Source organism: Platalea leucorodia, assembly GCF_965183815.1.
Source record: "Platalea leucorodia genome assembly, chromosome: 8".
NCBI lineage: Eukaryota > Metazoa > Chordata > Aves > Pelecaniformes > Threskiornithidae > Platalea > Platalea leucorodia.
In genome coordinates, this window is record NC_138830.1 from 52,850,343 (window position 1) to 52,870,234 (window position 19,892).

The 19,892-nt window shown below is 37.0% G+C and overlaps 1 protein-coding gene across 2 annotated transcripts in view; it reads left to right on the forward strand.

Moving 5' to 3' along the window:
- The window catches only part of CDH13 (cadherin 13), a gene marked incomplete at its 3' end in the record, with an annotated part of 521,180 nt that overhangs the window by 189,857 nt on the left and 311,431 nt on the right, over positions 1 to 19,892 (forward strand). For both annotated transcript variants that reach the window (XM_082320962.1, XM_082320961.1), the window contains exon 4: positions 16,594 to 16,710. In XM_082320962.1, coding sequence (XP_082177088.1) covers positions 16,594 to 16,710 — 117 coding nt within the window. The remainder of the gene's footprint in view (positions 1 to 16,593; positions 16,711 to 19,892) is intronic.

Genomic DNA, 19,892 nt, shown 5'->3' on the forward strand with positions numbered 1-19,892 from the left:
CTTGCTTTCCAAATGTTTGCATGGGTTACAGGACTATGAAGAAGTGGAGCAATGGAAGAAAGAGAAGCTGTGTATGTTAGTTAGCTTGTGAAGTAAATTTCTGTGGTGACCTTAAAAGGCAGGGAACAGTATGTTTCATACTTAGCATCATAATTTCCCTTTTCAGAAGAACAGGGTGGAGATGGTTGTGGCATGCTGCCCTGAATTCCATATACACGCCTTGCCAGCCGTTGCTCTGGCAATGGGAATAAACTGTTGCCTCTGAGGAATACACTAATGGTATTTGGCCAACCACACAAGTGGCATAAACAAAAGTTTAAAACTATTTTCGAAGTTATGCCTGCACAGTGTTTAGAAGCCTGTTCTGCTTCCCTGTCTTGTTTCCCTGATGGTGATGACAGGCAAAGTCAAGGTGCACTGGTTTATTGACTGTAGAGGGAGCTCTGATTTTTCGGGAGGAGGGAGCTAGGTGTGCAGCAGAAGAAAATAACTTTTTCTGCCTCCTATTCCAAACCAAACAGAACTCAAAACACAACTAAGGAGCACCAGTAGCAATAATATTATTTATCGAGGATGCCAGGAGGAGAGGTTGAAAAGAGTATTTTTAAAAAAAAATTTTCCCCAAATTATTATCCCAGTCTCACAACTGGATATGCGTGGGGATAAGTCTGACGCAGGATTCAGTTCTTTGTCATTTTAGTACTGTTCATGTTTTCCTAACATGAGAAAAAGGTGAAATAGCAGAAAGATTGATCTTTATTTCAAGATTAAAGTTTCAACAGCTTAAGATTTGAACTTTACTTAAATCTTTTGGAGAGGTTTGAAAAGCTATTATGCAATCATATCTTTCATTTCAGCTGTAGTTGGAAACAATACTATCAACATAGCATGAAAATATTGTTTTTATCATGTTTCTATTTGTATTGCAAGAGTAAATATCTCTCAGGACTTCTAACCTAAATTTGCAGGCTCAAAAAGTTTGTGATTATTCAAGGTAAGCTTCAGACAAGCCTATAAAAACCCTGCTATTTGTTTTGTGCAAATGCAGACCTCCTTATGTTTTTGAAGTGTAGCCATATCTGACATGAGCAGTGGGGTCACTTAAAGTCTTTGTTGTTTTTAAAGGTAATGCTAGTTTCAGTGTATTTCTTGTATTTTCTTTGGAAGTTTAAATGTATTTGTGGCGTAAGTACACAGATTTAGTAACACAGAACTAACCTATATCCCTTCATGATTTAATATAAAACAGATTCAGAGAAAAAGAAAGGGGGGGGAGAGACCTGTCTGAGAGTGATCTGGTTGTAATCCCTGTATCTGTGTAGTAAACAAAATAGTCTGAAACTGCAGACTTCAACTGAAGTCTCATGTGGACCCAATGCCCGAAGAGAGACATGGCTCCCTGAGACTTTGGTGAGATGCCACCGAGATGCCTGCCTGCTGGTTCTGCTTCCTTACCCAGATGTTCAGATCAGCAGCTTTAATCTGAGCTCTTCTCTGTACTTAACTGCTGTAAATATTCTTAATAGCGTTGATAAACTGTGTTTTCATGCTGTCCTCTGGACATCTTGATTTAGAAGGACATGCCAAAGTTTCAAGGTCTACCTTAGTGGCTCTTCACACTGGTTTTGCAGAGTCAGCTACGGCGGCGTGGCTTAGAATAATTTCCCTGCCAGGGAATGCCTATCACCTCAAGGAGGTAGAAATAAATGGAAACAATGTTGCCAGAATTAAAAAAGAATAACAGGAAGGAATCCCGTTTTTACAAATTCTCTAGGACAGAAAGTGGGAAGAGAAGAGGAGAGCTGGAGAATAATAATGAGCTAAAAGTTGTGGCAGACAGAAGAGGTCATGAAGAGCACTAAAATTTAAAAAAAAAAAAAAAAAAGTAGATAGATGGGAAATCAGAGCTCAGAAAAATATAAAGGAAAAGAATGTTAAAAAAAAAAAAGAAAGCTATATGTATTCTTACAGGTTTCCTCAAATTGCTTATGCCCCTTCCCTCTGTTTTAGTTTCTCTTTGCAGCCTGTAGCATGAGTCTCATAAAACTTTACTAAGATTATAATGCAATACCTTGGCACCAATCTCTCTTGTTTATGTGTCCATTAGTTCAAAGCCACAGACAGGCAATTTATTGGATATGAAAAATGTCACCTATGGCACCCTCATTTGCATCTGAAAATTGATTTTTGTCACACTGGGATTTTAGGACAACCTTTTTTGGCAGCCAACATTGCCACAAAACATAATAAAAATAATTATGTGACCACAAAAGCAGGTAAGGTTCACTGTAAATTTTAAGTCTCTACAGAATTGTAGTTGGCAAGGCATTATTGATGGGACTGTGAAAGACTTACCTGTGGTAATCCTTCTTGATGATTTAGTATTGACACCTAAACTTAAAACATAACTTGTGATTGCTAGCAAAGTGTATAACAACATAATGGTACTTGATTATGTTTAGTCAAATATTCCAGCATGATAGCAGAATATTAGAAATGTCAGTTGAACAATTGATGAAGTATTAATTAAGATTTTTAAAGTGATAATTACTGAGCTTTGGAATGTTCTTTAAGAAAGTACTATAAAACACCTTTTGATGATCAGTTAAAACATGTCACCTACTTAGCATTTTTGCAAGTGCTAAGTTAATTCATTTTCCACTTTCCAATGTATTTGGCTCTTGGAGTCTCTGCCAAGTTTTTGTCTCTTCACGGGTGAGATGGTTAATGTATGTGGGAAGATGTCATTGTCCATTGTGATACTGAAAAATCCTATTAATTATCAGTGTTAAGTTGCTCAAACACTTTCATTAGTTATTTTGGCAAAACAGTTCCCCAGGGCAAGATATATTTATATAACAAATTCCTCTAAAGCTGAATCAACCATAAATGGATTATGCAAACTTGTTTCCTTTCTTCCAGATAAATTGTTTTACAGCAGTGTTCATTATGAGAAAGTTCTTTGCGCACTGTAGTACTTTATCAGCACAGAATAATCTACAGCTTCAGTTTCAATGGTAAAAAGACACCATTCTTTAATATGAATGCAGCTTTTAATCTTAGCTCAGGATGTTGGTTCTTTTCTTTTTTTTTTTTTTTTTTTTTTTCTGCCTTATTTAAAAGACAGGCAAAGGATGGCAATTTATAAGCTCATATTCCTTAAACCAAGTTTCTGTATGCAGCTATGAAGGGAGCAACGTACTATTGAAAACGGATGAGCGTGATCTGACTGAGATGCATGTTAGAGAAAGGAGGGAGGAAAAAAAAAGTGATTCTTTGGTATTTAAGAAATGTGTAAGTTTTTATACAAATGTTGAAAGTACGCAGTGGAGAAATTTGGGTTTATTGAAGACTTTGCTTTTGCTAAAATAAAAATGTATACCTTTGTTTTCTAATAAAATTCATATTTAGTGTTTTAATACTTCATTAATAACACTTTGGCATTTGACTGAATATTAAGAGAAGTGCTCAGAGTGTGACACTACTTCTGGCTGGTTTTGTGGAATGCCTTTACTAGGATTTATGAGATAGGCCGTTAAACAGTAAGCAAGGACTGGGCATACATATTTCATATTCACTCAGTGCCATTTCTGCTAGCAGAAGGATTTGATCTTAATCATGGGTTAGTCATAGTCCACCCAAAACTAAGCCTGTTTTCTATCACGGGTGGCACAAATATTTTGCACTGATGTCAGGCTTCAGCTGCTAGGCACACTTGCTGTCATTTGAGACCCACTGGCATTAGCTTCTAGCAAAGCTGCTGGCTTGAAAGGGAGTACCAGGAAAGTTAGTCAGAGACTTTACCTAATTAGTAGCAGGATGCGATGTATCTCTGTTGGCTATCACAAGTGTCACTAAGAATCATACCCAATATGTTTATATTCCAATGTGGCGCTACAATTCAGCAAAACCTCAGATACGTTTTCTTCTTTGCAAATGGTTTTACTGATGTCTTTGCAGCCTGGGTTTAAATATTTACTGGAAAAAAAACCCAAACTGTTGTTTTCTAAGTTTCTCTCCAAAATTTTAGCAATATTTCCTCCTTCAGGGTTTGTTTGGTTTCATCTTCGTGACTTTGGCTATATTTTGAATGTAGGCTTTATAATCTGTAGAAGTAGCCTGGATCACAATCTGAGTGTGTGCTCAGTAACATAGTTTTACCATATTTGGTTCTCTTCAATTGAAAGAAGCAGCCTCTGCTAGTAAAATTCTATATTTAGTTTTGAACCAATGATTTTGCTGTTATAAATCGTTGCATCCAATAGAGAAGAAAAATCATTACTATCAGTGGAGAACCACTTAGGCAAATACAAGTGGTTCTTTTACAAAGTTAAAAGAAGCAAAAAGGTGTGAGTTTCAATGTTTCTCATACTGATAGCATCAGCAGAAAAAAAGATTCTGCTGTATTTCTATATAATCTACAATGAAATACTAGTGGATACTTTTTTCAACATTATTGAATGAGACCTGGCTTTTACTATCAATATGAAGACTACTTGCTTCTCTTTCTTTGCTTGCTCAAAACTCTGAAAAAAAGCAAATAATCATGTACTTGAATCTCCATGATTTTTTTTCTGACCTGAATACCTATGCTTTAATCCAGGAAAGTACTAATCCCTGGAAAGTACTAATCAATAGAAGAGAAACTCATAATTTCTATGTAGATAACTAGTAAAATGAATTATTACACAGGTTCCATTTCATTCCATAGCAAGACTATTCCAAACTTCCATCCTGTTCTTTATCATCTTCATGGTTCTTTAAATTATCTTTTCACCAAATAAGCTCCCTAGGCCACACTGTCCACTGATTCCATGCAATTCCTTTTTTTTTTTTTTTAAAAATGTTTTTTTTTTTTGCTTATTTTTGCAATTTATGCCACTAGTTTTCCAAGTGGCACAGGCATTACTTCCCTGTCAAGTCATTCAGATCACAAAGATAACCTTTTTGTTTTTGTCTTGTGCTGTAAATGTAATAAATCAAATCCTTGCTGAAAGCAAGTTTTGAATTTTATATCATGAAATTTACATTTCATGCTCTGTTGCTTATTCACAGAAGCCATCCAATCTGAAAAGAAAAATAATACCACATGACTTCTGTAACTAATACAGACAAATGTTTCTAAGCAACTGCCTGAGCAATCCAAAGATCAAAAATTACTCATCTGAGAAACTTGCGTATAATGGTAGATAATGTATTTGTTCACAGATTTCAAGGTCTGTTAATGGACAGTTTCTAAACTGAAACAGGGCCAAAAATGTATGAAATTATGAATGCTGCAATTTATTAACCTGTCTCTATTAGATAAGTTCAGCAAAATAAAGCTTTTTTAAGCTAAGAAACTGATACTGTGCTTCACTCCACTCTGAAATGGTCAGGCAATAGCAACCAGAACCTTAAGCACTAAGCTGATAGTTTGATTTTGTTGCAGTGCTACATTCAGATACCAAAGACTATGGTGTAAAGAAAGTTGAATAATACAGAATAGAATTAATTTTCTTACATTCCTTGGAAATTCTGCACTTCATAGATGCAACATGCTGTGCATAATCTGATATACACAATGGGTCTTTGGTCACATTTTGAAGCAGAACATTTGTACTTGGTATGTGCGACGAGAACTGAAGAATTCATCTTATGAATTCATAATGCCATTTAAATACAGTCCAGTCGAGATTCTTCTGGGGCTAGCTGCATGATGGATAATTATGAGGTGTAGAGAGGTTTTGCTGATTTAGCTCAAGCTGTGAGAACCCAGGATTTTAATTCCAGAATTCTCCTGTTTAAATTCCAATGTGTCAGTAAAGGCAGCAGATATCACAGGTCTGACTTTAATGACTTCAGTGACTTTGGGAGCAAGACAATACATATAGATAAAAATAAAACTTATCCAACAGAACTGAACAAATATGAAATATGAACAAAAAAGTAAAGTGGAAACTAAGGGGTGGATAATATTCTGTTTTGGTTGGAGCTCAGCTTTTTGAATGCATTTGAATGCATCACTTCTTTCTCAGAAAGACACTTGATTAGAAATCAGGAGATCCAAGTTAAGTTTTTAGATCTGTGGGGTGTAAGTGCTAAAATAATGTGATTCACTGGAAAGTCTCTGGAAGCAAGTATTAGAACAATACTGAATCTGTATCTTCTCTATCCCCTGCGGGTGCTTTGACTGCTGAACTATCTGTCCCTATTCAGTCACTCCATTGTAGTCAATAAGGAGCTATGGAGTGCTCCAACCCTGCTCTGACAGTTTTGAGAGTATTATTTCTTTTTAATAGTCTTGGATGCTGCTACCCACTGACCAAAAACCCAGAGTAAGTAGCCCATGGCCAATGCTACAAAAACAAGGCTGTAGGAATAGCAGTGGAGTTGCTGAACAGATGGCATGCAGGCTAGGAGTAAGGTTGGATCTGTCTTCTCTTGGCCAGGAAACTTGAATAAAACCTCTTTACTTGGTGTTTGTGTAGGTGGTGACTGTTCTCATCCCATGGAGGCACTCAGTTAAAAGTCAACAGGTGTGAAGGAGGGAATATAAATATTTCTATGCTACTATGGCTGCAGGTTGTTAGGGCAAAATGCTCAGATCCGAACATATGAATTTTAATGATATACAGTATTGAACTATCAATGTCACATTTCATGTATTGTAAAGCTGTACTTGGCTTTAGTTGCAGCAGTTATAATCCAGGAAAAAAAACCTTCAAACCATTGTAAACTATAACTCCTGCCATTTTAGGCTCTTTTTCCTGAAGTATGTGGCAATTAATATTGTTAGCAGCTTGATGTTACAGCTTATGAATCATTGATCTGTTCCAGTATGGCAATTAATTTGCTCCTGATTCCTGACAGGTACACTCTTTGAATTTCCTAATTAGACCTAATTGCCAGCATGTGATTAAGGAGAAATGTGAGAATCCACTGAGGTCTCCAAGTCTATGTCTGGGTCTCCATCTTGCATGTCTCACTTTTCTTTTGGAAATGTTCTGCAAAAAAGCTGAGCTTTGATTTCTCACCCCAAAATAGATACGGCAAAAACAAAACAATGTTGCTATTTCTAACTGGCATATTTTACAATTTCTATAGAAGTTGGATCTAGATGTAAAATTTGAGTGAATGATTGGTTTTGGTTTGTTTTTGTTTAGTTTTTTTTTTTTTTTAAAGTGTCTTGGTAGTCATACTTTTTAAAAAGTTGGTTTATTGCATGTGAATTTTTGGATACCTCTCATCTAAGTCAGAACTTCACCTGCGTACTCTCTTCTTCAGTAATACTATGTGGGTCTTTGAGACTGTCCAGACTAATGAAAGGTTTAGACCTAAGGGGCATTGTCCTGTGAATTTACTTGGGTCACTATGGTGACACAGGGCACGTTCAGGTCTTATATTTTCATCTTTGAAAAATGCAGTCAAAGTCCAGTACCACTCAGGTAGTAATAAGAAGCTGTCCACAAGACACTACAACGCTGTCTCTTTATTTGTATCACAGAATAGAATGAAACTTCTGGTATCAGACAGTTACTGTCTGTTAATTTGTTTGTATTGAAGAGTAAAAATAGAGCCCAACTTGTGGAGTGGATTAATACACTACAATTTCAGCCCTTTGGATTCAGTTAATGCTTGTTAATTAATTTGTTCTGAGTAGCTGGACCAAGCAGTGAAGTGGATTAATGCACTAACATTTCAGCTCTTTTGACCAAATTTCAAATCTAGCTTGGTGAATGAGGAGTTTTGCTGTAGCCTAGATCTAAGTGGGCATTTTGTCTTCATCACAGACTACCACTTCATTTGTCAGTCTGGCAGGTCCTGTATAGGTAAGCACAAGAATGCCAGCTCTGTAGAGCACCGTGCATGCATAGTCAAGTCTAATAGAATATATCCAGACTTTTTTGTTGTGCAGATCTATGATCTAAACATAATGCATTGCTGCTTTGCAATCTTATGTAAGGTATTATTTTTGCCAGGAGTCAATACAGCTCTGATCTAATGGAAAGGAGGAAAGAAGTGGTGCAGGCACATGACTGCAACATTACATTACATGCAAGGGTGTACCAATACTAATGGAAAGAAAAGTCTTGAAACTCTCTCCTAGTTAAACTGTCCTTGATTACTGCAACAAGAAACAGACTTCTCAGACTCTTAATAAAAGGTGCCTTGTTTTTCAGCATCAGGTAACTGGCAATTTTTTTTTTCTAATATCCACGACCAGGTCTCCTATATGTAATCTGTGCTGTGCACAGTATGATTCATCTGGGTGGGCCCAACTGACTGTGTATGCACAGTTCAGGTTGCCAGAATGTACAGGATAGGGTTGTAGGATGTACAGTCAGTGTCTGCATTGTGAATTTTTTTCTGGGCTTTGTGAGATCTCAGGCCAAAGACTGAATTCCTCATTTTCCCCCCCCTGAGAATTTTATGGGATGGGAAAATAAGATGTTTTTCTGGGCAGTCAGGATTAGTAGTGATATATTGTGAGAGAAGGAAGAGACAATGTTTAATGTGTGTATCTGTCCAACATGACATGAATTAATTCTTATTTTAAATAAAGACCTGCTGTTAATTAAAGTGAGAAACAATGACCTGGAAGCTTTGGAACCCATGGGTCTGCCAGTAGCTTAATAAGGGGCTTCTGTTTCTGCTGTTCTGCTTCTTGAACTGCTGCTTACACCACGCACACAGAGTTTAAAATGCCAGTGTTGTGATTTGACAGAATTTATAAATTCTTTGAATTGGCTTGGGTGGCTGTGCATTGGGAAAACGGCAGGGGAGGGTAGAACAGGGTCCTGGATGTGTTATGGTGGTATTTCTCCAGCTCTAGACTGATCTATGGCATATACAAATCTATTTGCTGCAGTACTTCATGCATGTCATGTCAGCTTCCAATAAGAAAGTCAGGGGTTAAAATATGGTATTATGAAGAATTGCTGTTACTTTTCTTATCTTGAATGAGTTGAAGGACCTCTACCAGAAGGGTTCCCAAATCTACTAGGATTTCAGAAATTTTAACACTGGCTGTGATTTTGGTGGGGGAACGGAACTGGTTATCTGATAAAGATGGGTGAAATTGGGAAGCTTTGGAGTTGTAATGCCAAGATGGATGTTGCTCAAAAAAACCCCTAAGAACAGGAGAAAAAAATAAGTATTTCTGGAAACAAAAAATGGAAATTTGAGATTACTTCAGTTTAGGTAGAGTTATATCATCAGTGTTCAAGAGAAATTCAAAATCAATGTTAAGGAATTAATGTTTTCCAAAGAAAAACAAGACTTGGAGAATTACACTGAGACCTGGAGCAAGAGAAAGTGAGGTGTTATTTGGGAATGCAGGATGTGCACAGAAAGAACAGAAGGATCTGCAGAGTTAGAAAAGAGTAGCAAGGTAAATAATCAATGCTTAGAATTAGATGAAGCGTTGTTTTGTTGAGGAAATGGAGATGATGAAGAAATTGAGGGATAACAAGGAACATGTAGCAATAGAGCATTAAAAAAATTGTTGGGGAGCAGGACTGAGAAGGTTTTAATTGTAATCACAGCTTGGAGCCTTGTAGGGCGTAGGAAAAAGCATGTTTTATGCATCCATTCAGATATGGGACTGGGACTGCAGCCACTAGATCTATTAAACAATATACATTACTTTAACATACAGTATTATTGCTTTAGGGTATCATGAAATTGCTTTTGTGCAGTACTGTTATAATGCAATGAATTCCATAGCACTTGAGCAATCCAGAACATTGGTATAAAATGTGTTAGTTTTCTTCCATATACTTGTAGCTGGCTGCCCTGCAGCAAGATATAGAAAGCTGTTTTTCCAAGGTAGGACAACTTCTGTGACGAATAGGATTTATTTTACATGACAAATAAATTTTCTTTATTAGAAATTGTCCTTATGTCCCAGAAGTGAAACATGGAACTGCTTGTTCATGGCTGCTTGTGTTATTCCACATTTGAAGTTGTCAATTGTCTGCTATTGATCCACAGATTTTGTGGCTTTATATAAGTTACTGCCCCACCAAAAGGGTTCATCTTTGATTCATTTATCTTGCCCAAGAATTGAGATATGTGTTCTGTGTGTTCTTTCTCCTTCTCACTCTGGAAATCAGGGTGTTTTCAACGTGTGAGGCTTGCTGGGGGTTAAAGGGAAGCTCTCACCCCACAGTTCCTCCAATATAAGTGAAGAAAGGAGTCCACTGAGTGGACTCCATAGGAATATTAAGAGTAAGAAGTTAAGGCTTTGTGTACATGCCGTGCAATGAATTTTCCATGTGGCTTTGGTTAAGTCTCAAAAGGATCAGATTTGTGAAAGGTTCTAATTGCTACAGAACTCCACTACGTATCCATTACTGTTTTCAGTAGCAGTTTAGTATCTAACCCAATGGGAGATGCTTCATTAAAAGAAAAAAGAAAAACAAAGCCACAAAACCCCTGTTTTCAAGGTAAATTTTTATTACAGGACTTTTCTTAAGGCTTGTATACCTTGGCAATTGCATCAGCAAGTGCTTTCCTTATTTACACTACATTTACTTAAGGTGCTAAAGGTTTTGGGATGTCTAAAAATTTTGAATGTTTTCTGGCATGCTGTAAGAGCAGTCTGGTTTTGTTTGCTTTGCAACTAGTGTAAGCACAGTAGAGATGGGGAGAAGGGCATTTTTAATGGTGATAAGTGATGTGTTGTTAGTGCACCCTGGCGAAGACAGGCATAAGGTCAGCCGCTGCCTTTTTCCTTAAGCCCATATTTGCAATGCTGTTTGACAGATGCAGTCAGTCAGAGCATATTTGGTTGTTTGTGTATAAGGGATACCTCATTATATTTAATGAGCAGTGTGGAACCAATACGAGATTTCCTGAAAGAGGGAGTGATTCACATACGGTTCAAAACGAAAATAATGCTCACTAAATGATGACAAGAAAAGTCTGAAATGTTAATTTAAAAAAAGAAAAGACACTTGGCTGTCATTTCTGTATTATTCTCAGAACAGGTAAATCCCATGGTTAATATGTACAAAAGGAAAGTTAATGGCATTTAGTCCATTATCATAGTAGAAAAACTTTTCCCTGACACAGAATGAGGTAGGTGTGAAGAGAAATGAAACTTACACTTGCATAGAAACAGGACTTTTCCATCACAAAAGATACTTCAGAGGTTCAGGGCAATAATGGAATGTATCATTTCACAAAGCAAAATTTCAGATTTGTCTCCACGATAGTTGACATTTTGTGACATACGCATTACAAAAATACTTTAGAATAAATTAGAATTAAAATAGTTATGATTTACATATGACTGAATGATTTGAACAAGCATAAAATTTTTCCTAACACGTTCTTGACTCCTTTAAAGATAAAAGGAACCTCTATCATATAACAATACATATAGTACAGCTAGCTGAATGACACAGTAGCAAAGCTGTAGTCTGAGATTACCAAGTGTCTATGAAGTCAACAGGTATATCGGTTAGGCAGTGTAAGGATCTGCCTCTCTATTTATGTAACAATTATAATGGGAGAAACACCCAGTGTAATTAAATCAAATTTCACCAGCAATTTCGATTACCCAGGTGTTATGTCCGACCATGCTTCACAAGCTTGGAGGCTTATATGCTCAGACATACCCGATTCCTTTTAGCATGCTAGATTTTAGCTGGATTTGTTCTTCTAAAGTATACAATGTGATTTTTAGGGTGACATTAACAGGCAGGACATTAGCAGACATTAAGGACAGTCTACTTTCGAGCAGATGTTTGTGTGTATGCCATTGACCTTTACAATTCTTAACCTTATTCATTGAGTTAATTATTTCTTTAAACAGTTGTTCTTTAACTTACAAGTAAAGTTCCAGCACAATTCTTAGATTTTCATATTATTAACAACATGAGAACATATTTTTCTGTTTTGGCACATGTTTTAGAAATCATTAACTATTAATACTGCTGATGATAACAATATTCTGATGATAGAAATAACATACATAAAGCAACTAATTATTACAGCATAATTGTGAAATTTCAGCTGAGAATGATAGAAAAACTATTTCTTCTTAAGTTGATCTGCATGCAGTTTTAGTTTTCAGTCTTATGTAGTGATGTTATTTTGTGGGAAGACTGATAGACCACTGAATTTCACATCCCATTTGCTATTTCAGAGGAATTTTGTTTGCAACAAGCATCCAATTAATTTTGTTTATTTTTTTTTGTATTTGGGACTGACCCCATTTTATGCCTTCAAGCTTAGTATATAAAAACAACTAAATGGCAAGAAACTTAACCACTTTTCTGGTCACCATAGAGGATTACAGATTGCCACTCCAGTGATGTTTCCAACCCTTATTGTGACAAATCTATATCAGTATTCAGCCACCTTATTCCCATGACAAGTTCTAATGAAATTTTCTTTGCCAAGAGTAATGGTGCCTGCTACTGGGGAGCGACTAGGCCATTCATTCAAATATTCAAGTACTGCAATGCTCCCAAGAACCCCTGGTAAAAAAAGAAAAACAAAACAGAGCGGAGAGTTCTCAAGGGATCTAGGGAAAATGCAGCTTGTGTAGCATCATAGTTTGGGCAGACTGGCATCTTTCAATAAAAGCCTAACCTAAATGCTGGAAAAATGAGGAGGCTGTGTTTTGTTGCTTGCTTAATGTGAATAGGGAATCAAGCTTTGTTGCCAGTGAATCAGCATATTGGGTGCTGAACTATTGCTGTACCGATTCCATGTCTACAAATGGAATTTAATGAAGTAAAAAATAAGGGTGTGAAAGCTCGTTATGAAATGGTGGACAGTGAAATGATAGTTGGATTCTGATCAGATTCACTGTCCATGAAAATAGCAGCTGAAAGATAGCGATCATGGGTGTGATACTGCAGTTAAATAGTGAAAATAAAGAACCTGGTAGGATTGATCTCCTACTGCTTTGGTTTAAAAAAATTCAATCAGAAAACCAGAGTTTTTATTTTTGGTGCACTTTTCTTAGGAAGGCGTATATTTACTATATATACTTTTTTTTTTTTTTCTTTCTTCTGGGTGATCGTTTCTGGTGTTTCTGGTCACACACCTTAGGTTTCTGGTTGTTGTACAAAGCAGCAGGCGTGGGAGAAGCAGATGGTAATCATAGCCATTGGCTTTCTGGGTGCTGGTTAAACACCCCCCATCTGGGACATGCCATTCTAGGCTCTCTGGACTACCAGCTTCAGACTCCTGGCACATAAATACTTGTCTGGAGTTATGGCTGCTACAAAGACATCGTAGGTACTATAGTTTTTGATCAGCTGGTTCTAGCAAAGATGACGGAAAACTCCTTTGTGGGTTTCACTTGTGTCAAGGGGCAAAAGAAGACTCCTGTTATAATGCTAGCCTGATATTGTAACAAAATTTGAAGCAAAATTACCAACTCTATGTGGAGTAATTTCATATCCCTTGTGAGTTCCTTCTTCAAGAAATTAAATAGGTGAATTCAGTAAAAATTATTATACATGCAATATATCCACCCATGAATGGGAATCTTTTCAGTGTTTTGACTGTTGAATCAGATGCTAAGTGCACATGTAATTTCAGATTCTTTGGCTTCTGTCTTATGTAATGGTTGAGGATCAAACCATCAGTTGCAGCTGCTTGGCATTAAGCAAAATGTTCTTTCTTTTTCCCCGTTCTTTACAAATGGGGAAGTCGTTATGATAACCACAAACAGCACTGAATTATTAAATGTGTTGGTGAAGTACTCTTGACCTTTTCTTCCTTTCTGTTTACCTGCATTCCATAGTGATGCTTTTGGCTACTCATTTAATCAGTCGTGTTGCTGTTAGACACCAGGGGATGATGAGAAAGAGAGAAATCATCATGAAGAAATCAGTATTTAAGAAACAGCAGTGAGATTTGAAGGATAAACAGTGTGAAACATGCTCAGAGAAGTATTTACATTTCTGTGCCCAATATGCTGAAGCTTTCTTCTCCATGCAACAGAGCAATTGTGTTTAAAAACAAACAAATTATGCTATTTTTCCTTTTTTGTTCCGCAGTCCTGCTTGGAAATCTGGACTTGAAGGCTTTAAGTCTTACCACCCTTCTGCTTTCCTTTAGAACTTTGCTGCTTTGTATTAATGACTGCAGTGTTGACTCGCTGAATATAATTTGGCTTTTTCTTCCATTTGTGGACCTCCTGGGAAAGTGTAAGGATAACCTGTCATGAGAATGTGATGAATTAATTGCTTATGGGTCTATAACTACCAAAATTGGGAGATCTAGATATCGATCAACCTGAAAATTTCTTTTACTCCTCAAACTAGCATAGAAAGAAACATGAAACATTCAAGGTCAGGCTGGACAGGGCTCTGAGCAACCTAATCTAGTTGAAGTTGTCCCTGCTCATTGCAGGGGGGTTGGACTAGATGACCTTTAAAGGTGTCACTTCCAACCCAAACCGTTCTATGATACAAGAAGATGTAAATCTGAATAAATGCCTTACTCATTTCCAAAGAGCGTGCATCTGCGAGTTCTTCCTTACGTTTTCATGAGCTGAAGGGCAACCATGAAGGTAGGAGTTAGCACGAGTGAGAATTGTGATCAGTTGGGCACTGCTGCTGCTGAGCTAAAGAACTGATATTTCCTTTTAGACATACTGGTAGTCACTTTTACTCTCCTTAGAAATATCACAGGCACATGCCAGCCAAGCTGTCTGCTGTGTTTACAGTGTAAGTGGTTTTGAAAGCTTACCGCTCTGTGCATTTGCCTTTGGACAGAATTCAGCTCGTTCCTTTTTATTTGACACTTCAAATGTTTTTATCTTGAACTTTCTCATGAATTTTTATTAGGGAAAATTCTTTTGGGAGAGGAATTGAAACACAAAAATAGGGACCCAAGTGGCCTGCAGACTGAAAGATTAGAGAGAAGTGGCAAAGCTTTTGGGAGAGAAGGGAACTCTGTATCAGGGTGAGTCTCAAAAAGTTATGAAAATTGGCAAAATTTTGAGAAGGGATTTTCTGCATGGTTTCCACTGCTCTTTGACTTTATCATGTCTAAAGCTGACTGTTGAAGGCTTGAGTTTCCCTTGCTGCTGTTTGTTGTCAAATTTGAAAAGTGATGCTAAAGCTAGTAGAGGTAGAGCAGTGTTTCGCTGATGATAGACTCATTATATGGGAGGCACCTATACACATGGCAGCAGGAGCAGCCTGTGGAGTTTTTGACTGATGGATGTCCAGATCATGCCACCAAGAAAACTCATTCAGCTTTGAAGTTTTATAAAAATACAGGCTAGGGATGGAGCTCTCCTTATAAAATAGCAGCTATTCAAACAACAACATGGTTTCCAGAACTCACTGAGAAACTTAGGTTTCTGGAGCTTCTGCATTAAGAGAGCAGAGAAAGTGTTATGTGTAGGGTGTAACTACCTTATTGGAACTAGACATTTAATTCAACCTATAATTTCTTTTGTAAAACCGTCACAACAACCTGAATGAATAGTGGTGATCTAAATCTTTTTCAGTTTCACAATTCCCAACACAGTACAAATTTTTGTGTTGGGTTTTTTTTGTTTGGTTTTGTGTGTTTTGTTTTGTTTCTTTTTTCTTCCAGAAAGGGGCCTGGATCAAGGGGAGAGCTTTGGGAGATGGAGAGAAGCTGGCTTTGACCTTGGTAGTAATTGTGCTTGGAGAAGAGAGTTGCAGAGGCTGTAGGAGGAAGCAAAAGGACGGGGGTGGTCTCTGGGAAACTGCAGCTCTTGGAGAGAGCACTGAGAGGATCAGAGAGCAGAAGGGGGGGAAGGCAAAGGTGTGATGGACAGAGTTTTCTAGGGGCCAGAGGCCACTGTGAAGAGTTTGCTGTAGCTCATGAAGTGCTGAATTGCCTGAAGCTCAGCTAGAACTAAATACTCCAGAAAATCCAGCAGCAATAGGAAGGCTTGTGTACAAAGCACTTCTATTTTTGTTCTTTCTGATATAGTAGCGTGAAGTTTTCTCTAAGAAAAAACAAACAAACAAACAAAAAACCAAAAAAAAAAAAACCCCAAAAAAGCAAAAAACCAACAACCCAAAACACCCAACACAAAAAAACCCCTACTAGCTGATATACTGAGTTACACCTGGGTTTTGGTGTCTATTTTTATTTTTAAGTTACAAGCTTTTGATGCTTATTGAGAGTTCATTAGCTGGGGACAGTATCAGCAAATTCACTTGTAAGTTCTGTTTGATTAAAAACCTGGACTGTAAAGTGACCGAGTATAGATGTGACTTGAGATGTGAAACTTATGTAAGACATTTAAAGTGTGGCTTTTTATAGGTCTCATGCAAGTATTTGAGGTAAACCAGACCTTGTTTAAGATTTATGATTTAAGCAGTCATTAAGTTAGGATGGTAGACACTTGCTTAGGTTTAAAACTAGTGTACAGGAATACAAAATGAATATAGCCTGTCCACTGTCACTGTAATAAGTGGAGTAACCTGACAGATTTAAATAAATAGTTTGATATGTTATCACTTATTGCTGGAAAACATATAATACAAAACCTAGAATCTGGTAGTTCATGTTAATTTTGCCTAAAGATGCAGGGAATGGAAATAACAACTGAATATTATTTTGAAAGTCTTCATAATTGGTCTTTTTCTTTTTTAGGAAATCTTTAAGATAGAAGGCAACCTTGGAATTCCAAGACAAAAAAGGGCTATTTTGGCAACTCCAATATTAATTCCTGAAAATCAAAGACCACCATTCCCCAGATCTGTTGGCAAGGTAAGTCAACAAAGAACTGGATCAAATTTTGATAGTAAGTAATTGATCTGTTTCTCTTAAAATTTTGTAATGCCTATCATGTTGGTAGTAACATCCCAGACAAAATTAAGAAACATAAAACTGAACAGAGAAGATTGTTTTACTGTCTATATTGCATAGACAGATGAAAATGGCTTTGTATTCATGGCAGACTTTAACGGCATACATTCTGGTAAAAAGCATTAATCAGGGACGTGTGTTTTCATGCAGCTGCTGTCTTCAGTAGAGGTTGCTGCCTACCTTTGTGTTAGACTGGGGCTGAAATCTAGGCTAGGAACGTTATGAAGAATATCCTACTGCATAGTGTGGATTATCTTGTTTCTGTTCTCAAGAGCTAGAAGGAATTCATAAGGCATTACATGCAAAACCATCTCTTGTTCATTCCTTGGTTAATTTCTAGTGTCCAAAGAAAAAAATAAGGCTTTGCAGATGTTTTCCATTTTATTTTTTTGTTGTTTGCAAAGGTCTGACAAAGAAGTGGAAAGTTTTTCTCGTGTCTGCAGGCAACTAGATAGATGAGAGTTCTAACAGACACTTTTCCAGAACTTCAGATATACAGCTTATATATACAAAATCATTAAAATTAAAATACCAATAATTGTTCAAATGGCCATGTAGGCATCAGAAGTTGTAATTATATGAATATGTTTTTCATGTTGGCAGTTTTGAAACAGGGACTGTTATGCATTGCTCTGACTTTAGTAGGTGTGTTAGTGACATGATGGCCTATACAGCTGTGGAGTCTATTCCTAATTTGCACCGATACAATCACTGGAGCTAAATGCACAGCTCGGGGGCAGAATTTTACTCTACAATCAATGTGTAATTTAGCCAGCTGGCACCTAATCAGTTCCTTTAATAATTAGGAAAGGTTGTTTTCCTACCAGTAAAAAGAAAGAATAATCTATGAAGATTTAATTTTCCCCCCATTCCCCATCAATAATTTATACTGATCTCATAAATTTTCGTAAGTTTTTCTATCTTTCTGAAGTATTTTTTAATGTGTCCTAAACTTTCTAAAGCCATTTCTGAACTTTTCCCTTCACGTTTCAGTGTTTGACAATTAATGATCAATAGCTAAAGTAAATATTGTTTGTTAATATGTTAGTGATAAATAGTTAATCTTTAAGACTTCTGTTGTGCAATTTTAAAGCAGTGAGAGAATTAAAACGGTTACTTATACACAGACCTATAGTCTTTTTTTTGTTACTGATTTATTTCTCCCTCCTCCCTTCCACCCCTACTGCTCCTGAACACTGAATTTTTAGAGCTCAGGTAGTCTGAGTTGCTCTCTAGAAGTGCCTTCATTAAGTATTTTTATTGGTAGTTAGAATTGTAGTCCTGGTAACTGAGGCTCCTTAAGCAGAATGAGATGAATCGGGTCCTACTTGTACTTAAACATTTTCCTAGTGTCTTGTCATCGTGATTTGTTATTGTTCCTGAAATGCTAGTCAGGCATCACAAGTGCATTAGATGATGTACAAACACAGAAGTGTAAAAGCATCTGTCAGTCTGTTTTTCAAAGGCCCTAAGATACCTATTCTCAACTAATGTTTAAATTATAGGAACTGCAAGTGATCAGCACCTTGAAATCCTTTCAGCTGTCATCAGTTTTAAAGTCTTTAAATATAATTTTTTCTCAGTATATTTCTAATTAAGGTATCTAGACATGAGTATTTTGGCTATTGCAAGTAGTAACATAGAGTCTATATGTGTCAAGTGAGACAAAAATTTTAGAGATAGTTAAAATAATGGAATGAAGTATTCTAGGTCAGCTGGAGTAATTTGCAACTGAATGCTTAATAAAGCATAAATAAAAAGGTTTGGAGCCTCAGACATACTGATGGTAGGGAAGAGAGTCTATTGTTCCCTAACTAAAAAATTCAGTAGGAGTCAATGCTGAAAATAAAAGCAGTTCTTTTAGGTCTTTTTGACATGTCACAAATCTTCATAAGATAGGCCATGAAGTCTTCAGAAATAGAATAGTCTGGACTAATCTAGAGAGCCTTAGACACCCAGTTCATGTACTTGTTTCAGATCTTGCACAAACTGTAGAAAAAGTTGATCATCTGTCTCATTTAACTTTAGATGATTATTGTGAACTGTGCGTAGCTCTGTGAATTTGTAAAGATTCATTTAGTTGCCCACTAAATGTGGGGCATAAGAAACACATTTATTTCCTCTTCCATAATATTTTGGGGCTTATCTTCAGAAGCCCCAACACGGCAGTACATGGACTGATGAACTACAGCTTCTCATGTGTATGAATTTCTCTTGAACTTAAACTTTGCCATCTCTGGTCGGTTGTAGTCACTGTGAAGGGACATTGCAGATGTATTTAGTAGCTGTGGTTTCTGTAGTGTTTTGGGGAAGAGAGATAATTTGCATGCTATAATAGAATTTAAAAAATGAGAAGGAAGAAGAAAGGAAAGCAGATTAAGATCAGACTTTTGTCATGTAACTGCCAGCAGTCAGGGCTGAAGACTCATGTAGATCTGCTGTGATGGCAACAGCAGAGTTTGTCTCATAGCACAGGGGCTCACAAGGGCTCACCTGGTCTGCCCAACACTGTTGGCAGTGTCGTTCTGAGCTCCTCTGTAACGGGCGTTCCTGGTCAAATCTCCATGAGATTGCATAGTGAGGCAGTTCATTATATTTTATTCAGGCATAGAAATAAACCTATCAATAAAAATGTTTAGAAACAAGGAATTCCAATACAATAATTTGGCTGTCGGGGGGAATGACCACACATTTTCCTGTGTGAAAAATAATTCCAACTTTTGTTTTGCTTTCGTCTTTGTTACTGCAATGTTACGTTTTCTGCTCATCACGAATGTGAAGCTTTCCTGACTGAATGAAATATAGGATCATGATAATTTTGGATATGAGTAGTTCTGTTTGATACCATCACGTGGTCCGGTTTGGAGGTCCACATAAAAGTTAGGTTTCCAGTTGCACCCTGAGTATGTTATTTTCCCTTTCTTTCGCCTGCTTTAGCAAATTACCAGTGTAGTTTATTTGTCTGCCCTGACTGCCTCTTGCTTTCTAACCCATGCTATGTTGCCTGGAAGTGCAGAGAGTTGTTTGGAAGTGATTGCAGCAGCCACCAACAGTTGAGCTGCTTATTAGCACTTAGTTGGGAG